At 37.9% G+C, this 21,206-nt stretch overlaps 1 protein-coding gene across 4 annotated transcripts in view; it reads left to right on the top strand.

The window, feature by feature from the left end:
* The window catches only part of ARFIP1 (ADP-ribosylation factor interacting protein 1), a 186,634-nt gene that overhangs the window by 145,286 nt on the left and 20,142 nt on the right, over positions 1-21,206 (top strand). For all 4 annotated transcript variants that reach the window (XM_006884465.1, XM_006884468.1, XM_006884467.1 and 1 more), the window contains one exon: positions 1,197-1,371. In XM_006884465.1, coding sequence (XP_006884527.1) covers positions 1,197-1,371 — 175 coding nt within the window. The remainder of the gene's footprint in view (positions 1-1,196; positions 1,372-21,206) is intronic.

Here is a 21,206-nt window from a genome sequence, read left to right as displayed (position 1 = left end):
CTAAAAAAATAATTTTTACTATACTGGCTTAAGTAGTAGAAATTTTTAAACTATGTATTTAAAAGTTTCTATTTATGTTGTGCATTGCAGTTTAAGTACCTAAAAGTATACTATATGTGCTTGATTTTGCCTAACCAAAATGAACCAAGTCATATGGGGAATTAATGGTCACAAGGTCATGGAAGTTGACATTTGTATGGTCTTTTAGCCCTTTGGACTAATTGTTTCAGTACATCTATACTTTCCTTGCCTCTTTTCCAGAGTGAAAAAAGTTGACTACTCACTAACATGTAAGACCCACATCAGTACTCTCCAAAGTAGGATGTAACATGTTGTATTTGTGAACTGTGTTAAGCCAGTTGATCATGACGTCCCCAGAGCCTTTGGTCCCAAGGCCTCGGAGCCAACAACTTATTTACTCGGTGTTTGGTTATGATTAAGAATTTTACAAAGTAGTGTCCCTTCAACTCTTCATCTTGCTAACATTTGGTGCCATAAGCTGTTGTTTAGAACTGGTTTTTAAATTTTGGAATATTTGTCAGGTTTTTTTTTTTACTAGTTAAAATATTTAAACAATTTCCTCCTTTTGACTTTATTAATATTTCTTTTTGTGTAAAGAAATACGTGATTTCAAAAGCATAAAGTCTGTACAGATATATTTGAATTGTTCTGGCACTGTATAATAGAAAATAACAGATATGCCTTAGAAAAAGTGCAGCCAGAGTGCTCCTCAGAGGCAAAGATGGTGAAGCTTTGTCTTTTTTACTTTGGGTATATTGCTAGGAGAGGCTGTTCCTTGAAAAGAGACATCATGCTTGGAAATGGGGAAGATTAGCAAAAAAGAGGAAGACTCCTAATGAGATGGATTGACATAGTGACTGCAGAAATGGGCTCAAGTGTGTCAAAGATCATGAAGGTGGCACAGGGTAGGAAGGGTTCAGGTCATGTTTATAGGGTTGCTGTGAATTGTACTGAACTTGATGGCACCTAACAACAACAACGTAAGAAATGACTATGTATTTCCAGTTATCTCTTTTTTTTCCTTTAATAATATTTCCTTTTTCTCTCTCTCTCTTTTTATTAATTTTAATGAAAAGTGCAACAATGAATGAATGGAAATCCAAAATCTTTCCAGTTATCTCTTAAATAGAACTCCGTGTTCTTGTAGTACGTATCATATGTTCTCCTCTTTCCAGGATTGAATATGATGCGTACCGCACTGATTTAGAAGAACTGAATCTTGGACCACGTGATGCAAACACCCTGCCAAAGATTGAGCAGTCACAGCAATTATTCCAAGCCCATAAGGAAAAATACGATAAAATGCGCAGTGATGTGTCTATCAAATTGAAATTTCTAGAGGAAAATAAGGTAACTTTATTTTTTTTATTATCTTTCTATGGACTGTAAAAATAAAATTACTATGACAGAAGAGAGTTGAATAGGAATTTTTTTGGTTCTATTGCCTTTCTCCTCCATGACAGTCATAGGAAAAAATTCTACTCATAGTTGGTGTTTGTTTCTAAAAGCACACTGTTTTTCTCTTTTATCATAAAAGCCATCATCAGCTCCACTGTCCCAGTCTCTTACTTTAAAAAGTTGGCAAAAAAATACTTGATATTGAATCATTGAGTTTTAGATGAGTATTGGTAGCAAGTATTGTGAAAAATTAAATAATATACTCTGTGCTGGATATGAATAAACCTACTAATTAGTGGTAAACCTTCAATGAGGCGGTGTTTTCACTACTAAAGAAATGTTAGCACTTTGGACCCATTCAGCAGCACTGTAGAAGAATGGCAGGCGTAAGAGACAGTTGTACTGTGAAACATGTGGAGGGATTTGACCTTTAGTACTACTAGTAGTTGCAGATTTCAGGAAGAAAGCAGAACTCTGATCAGTAACTAATAAATGAGGAATTTATGACTAAATGTTCAAGTTTGGGGCTATATTTAAACTAGGATAAGCAAGAAAAGGGGAGACAGTCTCCTCCTGTGTGATTTTTTGCCTCTGAAAACCTGCTGGAGGGTCACCTGTGAATCTGCTCCAGCTTGGTGGCACAGAACAACAGAAAGAGTAAGTAGGGAAATCAGTTCTTAACATGTTTCTTTTCACATAATGTGAACTCATGTAAGGACTAAAACCAGAGAGAACTGAGGAACTCACTGTAGACTTCACCTGGAAATGGATTCATGCAAGTATAGACTCCTGAGTTTTGGTTTCATTTAAAAATATTTAATACTTTTTCCATTACATACTTACCAGTTTGTGCGGAAGTTGTAGCTATAAATAAGCCAGAGCCAATATTGAGGATGATACTGTTACTTGGTACTGAGGAGAAGCGGTCTTAAAATAGGTCTTACTTCTTGTGCTTTTCTTGTTCTCTGAAGTCATGATATGCCTTCAACCTGATTTTGTTCAGTTACTTATCTCGTGGTAAGCTGAGTTGTAATCCCTAAGGCACACAGTTCGAATCCACCAGTTGCTCTGCAAAAGAAGGATGAGCAATATCTTTCTTATGTATTTTTGCCTCTGAAAACCTCCTGGAGGGTCAGCTGTGAGCTGGTTCCAACTCACCATCACTCAACAACAGCAACAGCAACAGCTATCTTACATAGACATCAGTGCTAACCCCAGGCCGGTGGGTTCACGAGAGAAAGCTGAGCAGTCTCCTCCTGTACAGTGTATAGCCTTGGAAAACACACTGGGGGCTCAGGTAGGTGTCAGTTTTGACTCAATAGCAAGGAGTTTTGTGTTGATCCCTCTTAAAAAATGTTTTTCAATTCTCCCAGAAAACAGTATTACTTAATTTACATTCTCCTTCATAAAATCAAGGCCTTTTCTTGAGTTCCCAGTTAATTTTTGTAGCTTTTGTTTGTTTCCTTTTGTAGGAACTCTTTTGGAAGTTGTGAAACCATGCAGACTATATTTCCTTGAGTCATAGCAAGTCCAGTCACTATTAGTCACTGCCCTCCCCAACTGTAAGTCAAAAATTATTCACCAGAAATGTTGAGGAGGAGACCTTAGTAGAGTTTTAAGTTTACTTGGCTTCATTCAAAGCACAGCACAGCCTTTTAGCATTCATTTGCTCAGCAGATTAGATTGTTTATTTTCATCTATAAGATAAATATTTATCAACTACTATTCAGTATTTTATATTTTTATCAATACAAACCTCAAATATTTTAACAAAAACATTTTGTATGTACTTCCCTGTAATGAATTAGTCCTTTAATACATAATGCTAAGTGAGATGTGTCAGCATTTGGTGGAATCTATCCAAAGCTAAATTGAAGAAATAGAAAGGGATCCAGAAAATTTGGATTTTAAAAACCGCTACTGGACCAATAGAAATGTTATGATGGATGGAGAAAATGTTACGATTATAAATTACTTAATCCACAGTCAACACCCTTAATACCAGTAGTCTAGAAATCAAAATATGTATTACATTGGGAAAATGTCCTGTCAGTGACATTTCCAATGTACCAAAAAGCAGTGATGTCAGTTAAAGACTAAGGTGCATATCATCCAATCCATTATCTTTTTTATTACTTGCTATGCATCTGCAAGTTGGACACTAATTAAGGATGACAGAAGAAGAATCTTAAAATTAGGGTGCTTGGGGAAGAGTAATGAATATCCCATGGTCTGCCAAAAGAGTAATCAAGTCAAGTCTATCTTGGAGAAAGTGCAACCAGAGCGCTCTTTGGAGGCAAGGATAGTGAAACTCTGTCTCACATCTTTGGGGATGTCAATAGAGGAGCTAGTCTTTGGAGAAGGACATTATACTTAGAAAGGTGGAGGGTCAGCAAAAGAGAAGAAGATGACCCTCAGCAAGATGATTGACATAGCACAAGATAGAGCCTGCTTCAGATCGTGCGGTTGCACAATTAACTCGATGGCACGTAACAACAGTAACAGATAGAAAGATAGAGGAAATGGCTCTGGGAGATCAAGAAAACGGCAACTTTGTTTTCTCTCAATAATGAGATTATGAGTCATTTTTGCATTCTGTTTACTTTTCTATATTGCAGAAATTTTCTATGAAAGGTAATTTTACCTATATGGGGGCGGGGGGAAGGGCGCTAGTTATTTTTAAAGAATCAATGCTGCTTTTCTTTTAGTTGTTTTTGTTGTGTACCATGGAGTTGAAACTGACTCATAGCTGACCTTCCAGCAGGTTTTCAGAGGCAGTTAATTGCATGTGAAGAGATTGCTCATCTTTTTCCTACAGAGCCGCAAATGGAGTCAAACCGCTTACAGGTTGGGTTAGCAGCATAAGTCCCTACCACTAGGAAGACCCTGGAGGAGATGGATTGACATGGTGACTGTGACAGTAAGGTTAGGTGTGTCAGAGACAGTGAAGTTAGCACAGGATAGGGCAAAATACAGAGTCATTGTTCATAGGGTCACTGTGAGTCATAGTTGACAACAGAGCTCTCTTTTTAATTCCAAAGTAAGTAAAAATTAGCACATTTTCACAAGGATTGACTGTGTTGGTAGTACTACTGTTCTCTTCAGCTGTTTTTGAAATTTGACAGTGGATCTCCAAATTTAACTATAAACCAGGGTAGTTGGTCACTTATTATTTGTCAGATAGCATGCATTTTACAGCTCACTTAATTCTTATAGGAACTTTCATTATTATAGTAAATATTTGTAGATTACCTTCTGTGCTAGGGATGTATCAGTGACCAAAAGAGGGAAAAATCCCTGCCCTTCTGAAATATTCTTATGAGTCAGGTATTCTCACTAGCCTCATGAAACGTCCTGGAGAGGCAGTTGTGTGTCCTATTCGGTGATCACATATGCCCTTCACTCATAATTTTTTATAACACTGTCTCCTGATCTGATACTTTAAAGATACTCCTTGCCTGTCAGGCAGAAATGTAGGACATATTTAGGCTCTTGTTTTTACTACATCCAATTTTCCTAAATCCAGAGAACATCAAGATCAGTATTTATGCTGTGGAAAATTGCCTGTAGACGTGACCTGAAACCTCTCCGAATCTCGTGTCAGTGCTGCCTGAAATAACCCTCTGTTGTGTCTGCAAAAACAGCTGTGATGCTAATGCTGAGGCCTCGGAACAAGGATCAGAAGTGGACGGCAGAAGAGAAATCATGTCCTTCTGCCCTTCCTTTGCCTTACTTGTTTTATTGTCCTCTCCTACTCTTGTTGAGCAGGTTAATCAAATGACTGGTTCCAGTGCCAAAAAACCTGAATTAAGAATAGAAACCATCATTAGCCATCTGTCAGTGTGTCCTACTGTAGTGACTTGTATATTACTGTGACATTAGAAGCTGTGCCACCAGCATTTCAACAAGGTCATCTATGTATGGTAGATGGATTGCTGCAGAACTTGTCAACAAAAACATACGAGAAAGAAAGGGCTGGCAGTCAACTTCCAAATATTAGCCAGTGAAAACTTTCTGTGTCACAACAGTAATTATTTGTTCTAGTCATGATGGGCCTCTTAGGCTGAGTGATCTTGAAAATGGCTTAAGATCAGGTGCATTTTTATTCTGTTGAATGTTGGTCAGAGTTGACTTGACAGCAAGTAACAGCAACAAATAAGATGAAAACTTGGTTTCCATATTTATGACTGCTATTTACTGTCTTTTTTCTGGAAAGATCTATAATCATGCCAGGCTTTTGTATTCTATGGGAAACAAGTAAACTCTGCTTTATGCTTTGTGTTGCCTATTGATCCAGTGGTAAGAATCTTTATTTTCTTGACATTGAGATGCAGTCCTTATTGAAGGCTGTACACTCTGATCTTTTGCAACAAGAGCTTCAAGCCCTACTCACTTTCACCAAGCAGGGTTGTATCACCTACATAATATAGGTTATTGATGAGCCTCCCTCCAATCCTAATGCCACATTCCTCTTTACAGAGTCCAATTTCTCAAATAATTTTCTCAGCATACAGTTTAAATAGGCATGGAGAGAGAATACAATCCTGGAGCACTTCTTTTAATTTTAAACCATGCCGTGTTCTCCTGCTCTATTTGCACAACAGCCTCCTGGTCCAGGTCCAGGTATAGAGTTCACATGAGCACAGTTAAGTGCTCTGGGATTCCCATTGTTCTCAATGTTTGAAATAACTTGTTATGATCCACATAGTCAAATGCTTTTGCATAGTCAATAAAGCTTACATAGACATTATTTCAGCCGGGATCTATTTGACATCTGCAAAGATATCCCTGGTGCCACAGCCTCTTCTAAATCCTTCTTGAACTATGGCAGTTCCCTATCTAGCCGTTTTTTAATATTCTTCAGTATTTTGCTTGCATGTGATATTAATGATATTGTTAGTTTCCACATTCTGTTGGGTTACCTTTCTTGGGAATGGGAACAAATATGACCTCTTCCAATCTGTTAGCCAGACAGCTGTCCTCCAAATTTCCTGGCATAGACTGGTTAGTACATCCAATGCTATATCTATTAATTGAAACAAGTCAATGGTATCCCATCAATTCCTGGGGCCTTATTCTTTGCTAATTCCTTCAAATCAGCTTCTACTTCTTTACCATTGGCTCCTATTCATATAACACTTCCTGAAATTTTTCAGTGTCAGTTCTTTTTGCTACAGTGATTCTATACAGTGTATTCTCTCCATCTTTTGATGCTTCCTGGGTGACTCAGTATATTGCCCATAGCATCTTTCTGTATTGTGACTTGAGGTTAATTTTTTCAGTTTTCTTAGCTCGAGAAACACAGAGTGAGTTTTTCCTTTTTTTATTCTCCAATTCCAACTCTCTGCACCTTTCATTATAATACTTTGCTTTGTCCTCTCGAGCTGCCCTTTACTTCAGCATGTTTTCCCTTTGTTTTGGCTTCTTGATCCTCTTGTGCCATTTTTAGAGTCTCTTCTGACATCCACTTCTGATTTTTTTCTTTCTCCTTTGTCTTTATAATTACCTTTTGCTTTCTTCATGGATGTTACCCTTGATATCATCCAATAGTTCATTTGGTCTTCAATCATTGGTGTTCAGTGCTTCTAACATATCCCTCAGATGATCTTGAAATTCAGATGAAATAGATTCAAAGTCATATATTGCTTCTTGTGAACTTAATTTCTTCAGCGTGAATTTGAACTTGCACATGTATAATTGGACCAATAGGCAACATCAGAATAATGCAAAGATTGAAACTGCCAACAATTACTTGGATCCATGATTAACACTCTTGGTACCAGCAGTCAGGAAATCAGGACATGTATTGCACTGGGAAAGTCTGCAGTGAGGGACCTCTCCAAATTATTGAGTAATGGTGCATCTGGTTCAGATCATATTTCTGATCACTTTCTATGCATCTGAGAGCTGGACAGTAAATAAAAGTGACAGAAGAACTGATACCTTTGAGCAGTGATGTTGGAGAAAAACTCAGAACATCCCAAACAAATATGTCTTAGAGAGGGTGCAGCCAGAGTGCTCTTTAGAGGCAAAGATGATGAGGCTTCACCTCACATTGTTTGGGCATGTTGCTAGGTGGAGCATTTCTTTGGAGAGTGACATGATGCTGGGAAAGGCCAGGGACAGAAAAGAAGACCTCCAATGAGGTGGATTGGCATGGTGACTGCCACAACGGGCTCTAATATGTGAGGAAGTGTGAAGATGGCACAGGATAGGACATGGTTCAGATCTGTTGTTTTTAGGGACACTATGGGTCATACTCAACTCAGTGGCACCTAACAGCAGTAAGATGCTTTCTGTTGGAAAGAAAACAAAAATTTCACTGCCTTCAGGACAGTTAACAATTCATGGTGACCTGCCATCAAGTTCTTAAAACTAAATCTTTACAAGAGAAATGCCTGTGTTTCTCCCACAAAGCAGCTGGTGTGTTCATACTATGCCAATCCTTCCAGGGCTCCTGTGGGGATTTCTACTGAATGTCAGGAATTTTATTAGGGGAAGGACTAAAGAAGGGAGGTAAAGTTCATAATCTTGAGTATTAGAAAAATTAAACATGATTGTGTCTTCTAGGAGATATCTTTACTCCTTTTCTGTTGGCTTTTTTGCTTTCTTATTTACGGGGCTATGTCTTTTTAGTTGATATGGACCAAAAAAAGGTTATATTGTATCTTGGAGTAGGATTTATATTCACTTACAAGGCACACAGTTCAAATCCATTAGCTGCTCCATGGATGAGCACTCTCTTCCTGTGTGATTAACTGCCTCTGAAAATCCACTGGAGGGTCAGCTATGAGTCAGTTCTGACTTGACAGTACACAACAACAATAACAAGTCATTTTTTATACTCCTTCTGGTTTCTTATGATCCCATATCTAATATTGTAAATTAAATACAAAATTTATAAAATATAAAAAGTAAATTAAAAAAAATTTTAAGTTAAACATATAAAGCTAACCATCTATAGATCGTGGAAGAGACACAATAATGTTATTTTAGTATCTAAACTTTTGTTTTATTTACTGTGACATGATATTGACTATAGAGCATAATAAATTATAGATAACATTGAAAAGAATGTGAACTCCAGAATATTTCATTGTGCTCTTGTAAAACCTAAACATACAACAGGAAACAGTTGTTTGAATAGAACACTGCATGTTTAAAAATCAAGAAAGGTGTGTGTGTCAGGATTATATCCTTTCTCTATACCTGTTTAATTGATATGCTGAACAAATCATTCAATAAGCTGGAGTATATGAAGAAGAATGTGGTGTCAGGGTTGAAGAAAGACTCATCAGTAACCTGTGTTATGCAGATAACACAAACTTGTTTACAGAAAGTAAAGAAGACTTGATGCTCTTGCTGCAGAAGACTACAGCCTTCAATGTGAATTACATCTCAACGTCAGGAAAGCAAACATCCTATCACCGGGCCAATAGGCAACTAATGATAGATGGGGGGGCCGGGGGGGAATGACATTTTCAACATTTTCGTTTTGGTTTGCCCAGAGTTGAGATCCCATGTTATATGTTGCTGTTATGTGTCATCAGTTGACTACCTCTCACAGCAACCTTGTAACAGATCTGAAACGTGCTCTATCTTGTGCCACCTCACAATATTCGACATGCTGGAGTCTATTGTTACAGTCACTCTGTTAGTCATCTTATTGAGGGTCTTCTCTTTTCTCCGATCCTCTGCCTTTCCCAGCACAGTGTCTTTTCCAAGTTTGGCCCCTCTTGACAACATGCCCAAAGTATGCAAGATGCAGTGTCACCATCCTTGCCTCCCAGGAGCACCCTATTGGCACTTTCCCCCAAGGCAACAGTCAGGATATCAAGGGATGTGCTACCTCAGGAATATCTGCTGCCAAGGACCTCCTCTAAGTCCTAAGGAGCAAGGGTATCAATTTAAAGACTAAACTGTGCTTGCCCCAAGCAGTGGTGTTTTCTGTTGCTTCCTCGAAAAGCTGAACAGTGAATAAGGAGACAGATAAGCATTGATGTCTTTGTTTGTAATATTGATGGAGAATAATGAATTTCTGCCATATGAACTGCCAAATGGACACACAGATCTCTCTTGGAGGAAGGGATGATAGAATGGGAGTTTGTTCTGTTTTACCAGTATTTAGTTTGAGGCAAGATTGTCAAGTGGAAATGAATGGTAGAAAGCTGATGATGTGAGTTTGAAGTTCAGAAGAGAGTGAACAGAACTCCAGAGATTACAACTATAGCTAGAAGTGATTGCTTTGAAAATATCTTTGTCACTCACTTTCATATCTTCTCTTCATTTGACTTCCTATTACTACAAAACTAAATAAATAAATAATATCTTCTACCTCAGAGTTTTGGCCTCTTTATTGGCCTAAAAATATTCTTTTGCTTTTTTCCTCTTTCTAAAGTTGTCATCAAGCTAAATTTTAATTTGAGTTCAATAATCAACTGAATTTTAAAAAGAACATCAATAAGGAAACTTTTATGTATTTTTTTTTTCCTAAGCTCTTCAAAACTATAGTGTTGCTTTTTGTTATTTTAAGCAATAACTGTAATTTGGTTAAAGACCTAGATCTATTGCACAACTTTTCTTGGGAGTTTTTCATGGGTTTTTGGTCTTTTGGCTTGTTTTTTTGTTTTGGGGTTTTTTTTGAGGGGGGCAGGGGTTTGTGGTTACTTGCTCTGCTTATTGTTATTGAAGAACTTTGACCCATTCTTTTCATATTATTTTTTTTAAAGAAGGAGGAAAGAGCAGGCTTTTTGACCTGTGGCATGTTTATCATCCTCTCTTGCTATTTTGAAATGCCTCAAATCTGGAGCTTGGTGGGGTTTGGTGGATTTCCCCCCACTCATGTTAAACTACAGTTGAATTGGCTTTTTTAATAAAAATTTAAAAAAATCTTGAATCTATTCCATCTGAATTTCAAAATCATCATTTTTTTCAATTTTCATTCATCTGTTGTTGCATACCTTCCTCCCTACCCCCCCAGTTTACTTTAAAAAAATGTTCATGCATTATTGTATAATTTCCTCCCTCCTATCCCCGCCCTCCCCCAGTCCACTTTGCTATGCACCTCTGATTTTGGACTGTTGTTAATACAAAAAATTCTTGGTTTAATATTGGTAGTGGTGTGGCTTCCAGGTCCATGTCAGTTTTTTTCTAAAAGCCCATGGAGGAGGGAAGAATGGCCTCTGGTTTACATTACCTGCATTCTTTAGATATGAGACAAATTAGTTACCTTTATGGAATCCAGGGACACTCTTATGGCATAGACTGAATTATATACTGCTAACCCAAAGGCTACAGTCTTGGCACCGGCAACCAGGAAATTAAAAGGCGGATTGCCATGGGAAAGTCTGCTTAGGGACCTCTCCAAAGTACTGAGGAGCAATGGTGTCTCTCTGGAGACTAAGGTGCATCTGATACAGGCCATGGTCTTCGCAATCACTTGTTATACATCAGAGAGTTGGACAATGACCAAGGAGGATAGAAGGAGAATTGATGCCTTTGAGCTGTGGTGCTGGAGAAGAGTATTGAGAATACCATGGACTGCTAGGAAAACAAATAGATTTGTCCTGGAAAGGGTTAAACCGGGTGGCTCCTTGGAGGCAAGGATTCTGAGGCTCCGTCTAACTTACTTCGGATATGTAGTGAGGAGAGACCGGTCCTTGGAGAGGGACATCATGCTTGGGAGGGTGGAGGGACAGCACAGGAGAGGAAGGCCCTCTATGAGGTGGATTGATTCAGTGACTGGGATAATCGGGATGGGAGTGTCAGAGACAGTGCGATTGGCACAGGACAGAGCAGAGTTTAGGGCTGTTGTACATAGGGTCGCTATGAGTCACAAGCGACTCGATGGCACATAACAACAAAACAACAACCCAAAGGCTAGACTTCTCCAGCTTTTCAAATCCACCACCGATTCTGAGCTAGAAAGATAGACAGTCTACTCCCATTGTAATTTTTACAACTTTAGGAACAGACTCCATGGTAATAAGTTTTAGGGGCTTGGGGTTTTGTGTGTTTTGGTTTTCACATAATCCATGCAACTGAGAATGTCTGTCTCTGGTTTGATATTGAAATTATACAATCCAAGCTTGTCCAGAATTATTCAGACAAATTTGCACTTGTTAGTGGGTGACTAGGGATGAGAGCACAGCAGGGCATGCCAGGGAGAGGGCACACTTAGCTAACCAGTTCCTATAATTGCTTTTTAAGCTGTTCTAATTTCCCTGTGTATTTTCTATACACAATTTGACAGTCTTTCCAAGAGGAACAGTGTTGTGATCATAAATCAATTTATTCTTTTTTGTATTCACTTGACACTTATTTCCGTCCCATTCTGCAGAGTGGGATTGAGTTCACTTTGTTGTTGTATATGTTTGATGGGGGAAAGGAGTTGTTGCTTTCATTCCGAATGAGATGAAATATCTTATTTATAAGCAGAAGGCACTGAGAACTTATAGCTTATTTATAAAAATTGCCATTTGACTATTATTGCTACATTGTATTTGTTCTTGGTTGATACCTGTGTACTCCTCAAATTTGCATTTTAGTTGGATATTGCCCAATTCAGTACGCCAGATTTTGTGATAAATGGGAGTTGTTTATGATGATGATGAAACTAATAATGATCTGCATTGCTTTGGGCCACAGTAATGGTAATGATGATGCTGTACTTTTCAGTTCTTTCATAGTTAGATTATACTCACAGTTACTTAAAAGTAGCACCTCTAATTAGTAGTTGAGTAAAATTTGGGAGATTTCAGCCTTTTTTAAAGATTTGACATTTAAAAGTTCATTTTATCCTTCTGAATCCTTTTCCTCTGTAATGACTGTCAATGCATTCATATTGACCATATAGTTCTTCCCTGATCTCCTTTACCTTATAAATTTAAAAGCATTTTTGATGACCAAGTTTTCTCCTTATTCCTTATATACCTAATAAGATTCCAAGTTTCTTTTTGTATTTCTTTCTTTAAATTTTAAAAAGATGCTTCTTTAATTTTAAAGCCTTTATATTGGGCCTGTGATTATACCTAGGCTTAAAGAAATCGCATATGACTGTATTATGACAAAAAAGCAACTTCTTGTCTAATAGAGGACATTTGTGATAGATGCTTACCATTGAGAAGAATGAGAATTCCAGAACACTTAATTATGCTTTTACCTAGACCAAGAAGCTGTTGTCAGAACAGAGCAAGGAAACACCGCGTGGTTTGAAATTGGAAAACTATGTTTGCATGGTTTTAAATTGGAAAAAATGTTTCAGGGCTGTATCCTTCTCCATCCTATTCAATCTGCGTGCTGAGTGAATAATTCGAGAAGCTGGACTTTATGAAGAAGAAGCTGCCATCAGTATTAGAGGAAGACTGATCAACGACCTGAGATATGCCGGAGACACAGCCTTGCTTGTTAACAGTTAAGAGGACTTGAGGCACATGCTGCAGAGGATCAATGACTGTAGCCTTCAATATGGATTACATCTCAATATCAAGAAAACAAAATCCTAACCACTGAGCCAGTGGACAATAGCATGATAGATGGAGAAAAGATTGAAATTGTCAATGATTTTCATCTTACTTAGCTCCACAGTCAACACATTTAGGAGCAGCAGTTAGGTAATCAGGAGACGTATAACATCCAGAAGGTCTACTGTTAGAGACCTCTCCAAAGTCCTAAGGAGCAGTCATGTCAGTTTGAAGACTTAACATGTACCTTATTCAAGCCATAGTCTTTCCAGTCACCTGCTGTGTATCTGAGAGCAGGAAAGGGAATAAAGATGACAGAAGAATCAGTGCCTTTGAGTTGGGGTGTTGGAGAAGAGTGCTGCATATCCATGGACTGCCAAAAGAACAAACACACATGTCATGGAGAAGGGAAAAACAGCATGTTCCTTGAAGGCTAAGCTGACAAAGCTTCGTCTCACATAATTTGGGCATGTTGCTAGGAGAGGCTATTTCTTAGAAAGGAGCATCATGCTTAGAAAGGTAGAGGGTCAGCAAAAAAGAGGATGATCCCGAACAAGATGGATTGTCAGGGTGACTCCAGCAGTTTTCTCAAGTGTGTCAGAGATGGCAGGGATGCAAAGGATTGGACAGGCTTCAGATCTGTGGTTTGGATCTGTTGATCACTATGAGTCCTACCTGTTACAGCACTTAACAACAAAAATGCTCACAAAATTGCTCAATTTTCAGTTGTTCTTTATGCATCTGAAATTTGGACATTAAATAAGGAAAACCACAGAAGAATTGATGCCTTTGGGCATGGTGTTGGTAAAGAGTATTGAGTGTCCCATATATTGCCAAAAGGACACAGATCTGTCTTCGAGGAAGTACAGTCAAAAGTGCTCCTTAGAGGCAAACCTAAAATAAACCTCATTGCCTCTGAGTCAGAACGAATTCATATCTGACCCTCTGGTGGGCTTTCTGAGGTTGTAATTCTCATAGGAGATTACCCATCTTTCCCTTATGCAGCCGCTGGTAGATTTGAACTACCAGAGAAAAGTGATCTTTGAACTAACAGCACAAGCCCTATGAACTATCTACTTCATCTTCATATTTTCGTTGTGTTGTCAGGAGGGCCAGTCCTTGGAGGGAAGCATCAAGTAGAAAAGTAGACAGTCAGTGAAAGAGTGGATGACCCTCAGTGAAATGGATTGACACAGTGTCTAAAACAATGGATTTGAGCAAGATGGAGATCTTAATCATGGTGCAGGATAAGGCAAGGTTCTGTCTGCATAGGGCCGTAATTGACTCTAGAACACCTTAAAGCAACAACATGGCTCGGTGGCCAAAGGCAGTTACCACAAGGTCTCTTGACCAATGCTTACAGTCCAGTTCTAACTTTGATTTTCCACTTAGCAAATAACTGTCATATTTTACACCTGGAATTTCTGATTCTTTTTATACAAATTTGGAACTTAGCAACCCACAAAGTCTTCAACATCTGCCAACTTATTTCCCTTTTCCTGGGTTTCATAGGTCTCTGAAGAGACATAGGAAAAGGAGAATAGAATAAGCATATGAGAAAAATTGTAGAATGGATAAATGGAGGAGTATTTTGGTGCTACTTCTTGCACCTTGTACTCACTATAAATAATCTCTACCTTCCTGGGAAAGTCCTACCTGTTATAATACTACCTGTAGACTTCTGGATACTTTTGTGAAAGTGCATCCAGTATTCTCAAACTTCTCTTTTAAATTAATAACAAATTCTCAATTCCTTTTGCATAAAGTCTTTGTATCTTTCACCTAATTTATAGCAGGAAATAGCCAATTCCTTGTCTGCCATGAATGAATTTAGAAGTTTAGAAGTTAATTGAGGTGCAGCCAGAGTACTCCCTAGGAGCAAGGATGGTAAGACTTTAGCTCACATACTCTAGGCATGTTGTTAGAGGAGCCAGACCCTTGGGAAGGTGGAGAGTTAGAGGAGAGGAAGACTCTAAAGATAGATTAATGGCAATGACTGCAGCAATGGGTTTAAGCTTAGCAGAGGTTTAGAAAATAGTGGAGGATAAGGTAAGGTTTAGATCTGTTGTACAGAGGATTTCTGAGAGTCAGAGTCAACTCGACAGCACTCGACACATCAGTGTCTCTTCTGTGAGCCCTTATAGTGCAAGTAGTTAAGTGCTCTGCTCAGCTGGAAAGTCTCTCCATAGGAGAAGGCCATGGCAGTCTATTTTATAAAGATTACATCCTTGGACCGGCAATCTTCTGTATTCTGGAAGGTTGCCGAGTCATATTTGACTCAATTTGGACTTTGAGATTTAATATCTCTTCTTGCAACTTGGAAGTTGCTTGCTCGCTTCCTCTGTGTGTTGTCTTCCTGCCTGGGGACTTTATGCATTTGGAATACGAAGGCTGCCTGTTTCTTCCCCTAAGTAAGTTCCCTGAGTGCAGTTTTATAGCGTCCCATTCCTAATGTAATGACTGAGTGGGCAGTGGCATTTGAGTTATCTCCATATAGAAGTTCTCCATAAGACTCTTAAATGTTTTACCTGTGTATAAAATCTGTTAATGATCCCATACCAGTGCACACATAGGTGGAACTGAGGCTCAGAGAGATTAAGTACCTTCACCAAAGGTTCACAGCTAGACTAACATTAAAAGTCAAATCCAGCTAATTCCAGTGTCCTGCCTTTAGTTAATCAGATACTATAATATTACCTAGGGTTAGGTTCTTAAAATAGAGGAGAGACAAGATGAGGGGCAGGATTGGAGAACAAGGCCATATTGCCATTTTCAACCTGGAGCTCTAGAAAGGAGGGAGGGAGGCAGGCGAGAGAGAGAAACCCAAGGAAATAATGCTAAAACAGAACAAAAGTTTGTTTTGACAGACTTTTGGCAAAAGGTGAAAAATTTCTGCTTTCATAGTTTAATATATACTATTGGATAAGAATGCTAAGACATTACCATGTTTTATCATCTGCTCTTGTTGGAGTTTACAGATAAGGTTGGTTCATCAGTTATATCCCTCTGTCTCACAGGAAACTACCTCCTTCCCCTCCCCCACCTACCTTTTAAACCTTCAGCTTGCCAGTATTCTATTGAAACCTGTCTCAATGAGTCAGGAAAAATCAGATCTTTTCTTCCGCCCCCATTTGTAGTTCCTATTTGACTTTGCTTCTCTCAGGCCTTTCCCAAAGCTTACACCCATATTCCCTGATAGTACCTCTCTTTCTCAGCTGATAGTTGCTTTGACATGATAGGCTACGATGAAATAACAGAATTACATCCTGTATAAACTCAATAAAATGTCAATATTTTCCTGCTTGCTTCTTACTTAACCAAAAAAAAAAAATATATCAATGGTGAGCAAGGAAAGCATGTAACTGTATGTTTTTGAATGATGCTGTCATTGTTATCTACCATTAAGCCAGATTCTGACTCATAGTGACTCCAACAAAACAAAACACTACTTAGTTCTTCCTCATCTGGAGAATCATTGCTGTTTGAACCCATTGTTAGAACCAGTGTGTCAATCTAGCTCTCCTACGTGGGAGTAAAGAAAGGAATTAATACTTTACCTATTATGGGTTGGGAACTTTCTGAAGAATTATATTTGTTTTTTCTTTTCCTCATATTTTTAAGTCAAGTAAGCTACTTGCCCAGTGCTTTTGTACATTTAATATAAACCCTATTTTACAGAACTGTTCCACTACACAGTAATTACTATTAAGAACTTGACTGTTAAAAATATATTAAAATCATTAACTGGAAATTCTAGCCTCTTTTATTTTTTTCAGTGTCTTCGAATAAGAAGATATATAATCTAAATTAGATTTGACAAAGGATTGTCTGATAGAAATCAAGAGCCATTTATATTGTTTTTGTGCCTACAGCATTAAGCCTATATTTAGGCTTTTTCAGGCCTTAACTTTGTAAATGGTATTTATCTCTTATTGATACGTGCAGTGGAAGCAGGAAAAAGTTTTCAGTGTAATCCATCAGGCATCATCTGTCAATCTTACTCTTCAATTTCTCTTCTCCAGTTTCTGTTTAAAACTTTAGTCTGCCTCTCTGCCTTAGTAATCAGTATTGGAAAGGGTTTTTTGCCCTTTAACAATTAAAATATTGTATAATATGTTTTAGGTTACTCAGCAGGTGTTGCTCTAATAGTTTTGCTTATGTCTGACTTGAGTTATTGTTCATTGTTTGGCAAATCTTTATGAAAGTTCTTTGTAACTGTGTTCACAATGATTTAGTATATTTCTAAACTACTGTAATTCTTTCTGATGTTAGGTTTTGAAAATTCATTATCATTCCAGTTATATTTAAAATTGTTGAAGCTATCTTCTGTTGCTTGAACTTTGAATTTCTACTTTCCAGATGTATTTTATTTAACCTGGGAAACACTCTAAATCTTTTCTTTTATAAGTTAGAGCATATATAAATAGATAAATAGATTATTTTATCACATGTTATAAATTGGCAGCATCAGTATGGATGGTGAAGAGATTGAGATGATTAACAGTTTACTTGGCTCCACAGTCAACACTCTTGGTAACAGCAGCCAGGAAATCAAGAGATGAATTGCATTGGGAAAGTCAGCTGTGAGGGACCTTTCAAGAGTACTGAAGAGCAACGATGTCAGGCTGGAGACTAAGGTGCACCTTATCTGGGCTATAGTCTTCGCAGTTACGTGCTATGCATAGTAGAGTTGGACAGTGAATAGGGATGATAGAAAGAGAATTGATGCCTTTAGGCTGTGGTACTGGAGAAGAGTGTTGAATATACCATGGACTGCTAGGAGAACAAACAGGTTTATCTTGGAGAAGGTGAAGCCGGAATCCTCCTTGGAGTCAAGGATTCTGAAGCTTCGTCTGACATACTTTGGGCATGTTGCAAGGAGGGACTGGTCCTTGGAAGTTAACAACTTTAATACAACAGACTTTTCCCAACGATACACGTCTTTTGCTTTCTTGACTGCTTCCAAAGGAGTTGATTGTAAAACTAAGTAAGATGATATTATTGATAGCTTCAGTCTTTTCTCCATCTATCATGATAGTGCCTATTGGCCGGTGGTGAAGATTTTTGTCTTCTTGATGTTAAGATGTAACACATACTGATGGATGTAGACATTGATCTTCTCCAGTGAGCATTTCAAGCCTTCTTCACTTTCAGTAATATTGGAAGTCAAAGATAAAGAGAAACACATAGTTTTGAGAGAAACTTCAAAAAGTAGCAAGTAACTAGAAAGAACTCTTCTAACTCACACTGGTTTAAAAGTCTAGCATCTATTTCTCATGTCTAGTGTCTGTCAGCATTTACTAATTTTGCCAATATATTGATGTTTAGATATATTGTTCTCAACTAGATAATTTTAATTGTACAACTAATTTGTAAGCTTGCAGTCATTGCATTGCTTGCATGTATAAATTTTTCCCAACAAAGGATATTTAATAACAATTTAAAGACTTAAAAAAGATGAAAAACAGATGCAGGATTCTACACTAATAATTGGAATGTGGAATATGCGAAGTATGACTATAGGACAACTGAAAGGTATAAAAAAATTAAATGGAATGCATAAAGATCAACATTTAGGCTTTAGTGAGCTGAGATGGACTGTCATTGGCCACAGTATGAATTGGAGAATCATGATTTACAATTCCAGGAATGAAATGTTGAAGAAAAGTGGTATTGCTTTCATAGTTTAAAAAGACAATTGCAAGTTCTATCCTGACTGCTGTGAATGATAGAAAACTGTTTATAGGTATACAAGGAAGACAGCTGTTACTCAAATATACACACAAACAACTAAAACCAAGGGCAAGGGCAATTTTTGCAGTCCAAAATTGACCGGACATGCAATTAAGATGCATTGATAACAGTTGACTGGAATGCAAAAGTTGGAGACAAAGAAGAAGGAATAGTAGCTGGAAATTATAGACTGAGTGACAGATGTGACTGGAGATCAGATATTTGAATTTTATATATTCAGTGATTTATTCATTGCAAATACCTTTTTTAAGAAACACAAACGGTGACTGTACACATGGACCTTAGATGATAGACTGCTCAGGAATTATATTGACTACTTTTTTGGAAAGAATCATTAGAAATGCTCAATTACAAGTCAGAACCAGGTAAGTGCTAACTGTAGAACACGTCATCAGTTATTCACGTGCAAGTTCAGACTGAAGCTGAAGAAAATTAAAACAGGTCCACAAGAACCAAAACACGACCTTGAGCCTGTCCCCCCTGAATTTAAAAATCATCTCAAGCTTTTTAAAGCAGGAAAGAATTGCATTGTTTGAATTTACCACAGCTTTTCTATCCATTCATTTGTTGATGGGCACTTGAGTTGTTTCCAGTTCTTTGCTATTGTAAACAAAGCCGCAGTCAACATGGGTGAGCATATATATCTGCTTGGGTGGCAGTTCTGGTTTCTTTAGTGTATATTCCCAGTAGTGGAATTGCTGGGTCAAATGGTATCTCTATCTGCAACTTTTTGAGAAAGTGCCATACAACCTTCCATAGTGGCTGCACCATTTTACACTCCCACTAACAGTGAATAAGGGTTCCAGTTTCTCTGCAACCTTGCCAGCCAACGACCTTATGAAATATTATACAAAATGGGTGATTCCGGGCACTATGCTCAGTGAAATATCTCAATCACAAAAGGACAAAGTGCCGTAGTACATAGTGCCACTGTTGTAAAGCAGGACTGACATCGGAGTTGGGGGCAAACTACAAGGGAATAAATAATATGTACTGCATTGAAACATTTGAAGGAGAGTACTGTTTAGGAGGAATATATGATTAGGTATTATTGTCATGACAGGAGTCCAGAATGAAAGTTTTATAGTGGTGTGGATCGGAGGGGGTTGGGGGAGGATTATATAACAATGAAAGAATTTTATTTTTTTAACTTGTCAAAGAGAAAAACAAACTGGTGGGGAGGGGTGGGCAGGGAGGAAAATGTGCAACAATGAATGGAAATTTAAAAAATAATAATTTTTTTAAAAAAATCATCTCCAATGAGGGAGTTTTTCTTTTGCTTTTCAAGGAGAGGAGCAAACGGGGGGAGAGGGGTGTGCAGGGAGAAGGGTGCAACAATGAATGAATGGAATTCCAAAATCTCTGAAGATGTTCATTGAAATGAAAAATAAACTAAATTAAATTTTTAAAAGATCATCTCAAGCATAGATTTGAGGCATTGAACTCTAATGACTAGATGAGTTGTGGGATGACAACAAAGGTATCATCCATGAAGAGAGCAAAAAGTCATAGAAATCTAATAAGAGCAATAAATCCATGTTATTGTTGTTGTTATGTGCGATCAAGTCTCATAGCGACCCTATGTACAAAAGGTCTGAAGCCTGCTCTGTCCTAAGCCAGTCTCACTAATTCTGATACACCTACCCCCGTTGCCCCAGTTACTGTGTCAATCCATCTCATCTAGAGGCTTCCTCTCCTGCGCTGTCCCTTTTCCACCCTTCTGAGTATGTCTTTCTCCAAGAATTGGTCCTTCCTAGGCACATGCTCAGAATATGCGAGACGGAGCTTCATAATCCTAGCCTCCAAGAAGAAATTTGGTTTCACCCTCTCCAAGACAGACCTATTTGTTTTCTTAGCAGTCCATGGTATGCTCAAGACTCTTCTCCAACACCACAACTCAAAGGTATCGATTCTTCTTCTGTCATAGGTGGATGGATTTCTTTTTTTCTTTAGTCTTTCATAATCTTATTTAAACATAGCAAATAAAAAACATTCATTAAACCATAAAAATGACCAAACATTCTAACTAATGTGACTTTGTTTCCTTAACAACAATAATCTTAGCTAGTTGTATCCTTTTTGACTTCTAGACAAGAATTATATCGATACCCAATTATAGAATCACCTCTGCTTCCTAGGAGCTTCCAGCCCTAAGCAAAGCAAACCCTTGAGCCATACGTCACCCAACACAAGCCTGAACCTCCTCTTCTTCCCAAGACATTTCATAGTTTCATTATTATTACTATTATTATTATTACTAATTTTAATGAAAATTTACAGAGATTTTGGATTTCCATTCATTCATTGTTGCACTTTTCTCCCTGCCCACCCCACCCCTCCAGTTTGTTCTTCTCTTTGAAAAGTAAAAGAAAAATTCTTTCATTGTTATCCATAGTTTCTTTAAAGAAATCTTTCTGGTGAATAACACTGCTATGATATTGGTGTACAAGTCTCCATTTATGCCTCAGTTCTCATGCGTTCAGGGTATACTGCAGGCAGTAGAATAGCTGGGTCATATGGCATTTCTATGGTCAGATTTCAGAGGAAATACCAAACTGTGCAGTCAGTAAG

The sequence above is a fragment of the Elephantulus edwardii genome, unplaced genomic scaffold, assembly GCF_000299155.1.
Source record: "Elephantulus edwardii isolate Elephantulus edwardi_28Jun2011 unplaced genomic scaffold, EleEdw1.0 scaffold00034, whole genome shotgun sequence".
NCBI classification, from domain to species: Eukaryota; Metazoa; Chordata; class Mammalia; order Macroscelidea; family Macroscelididae; genus Elephantulus; species Elephantulus edwardii.
Note: the sequence above shows the minus strand (reverse complement) of the source record. Positions and strands in the feature narration are given on the sequence as shown.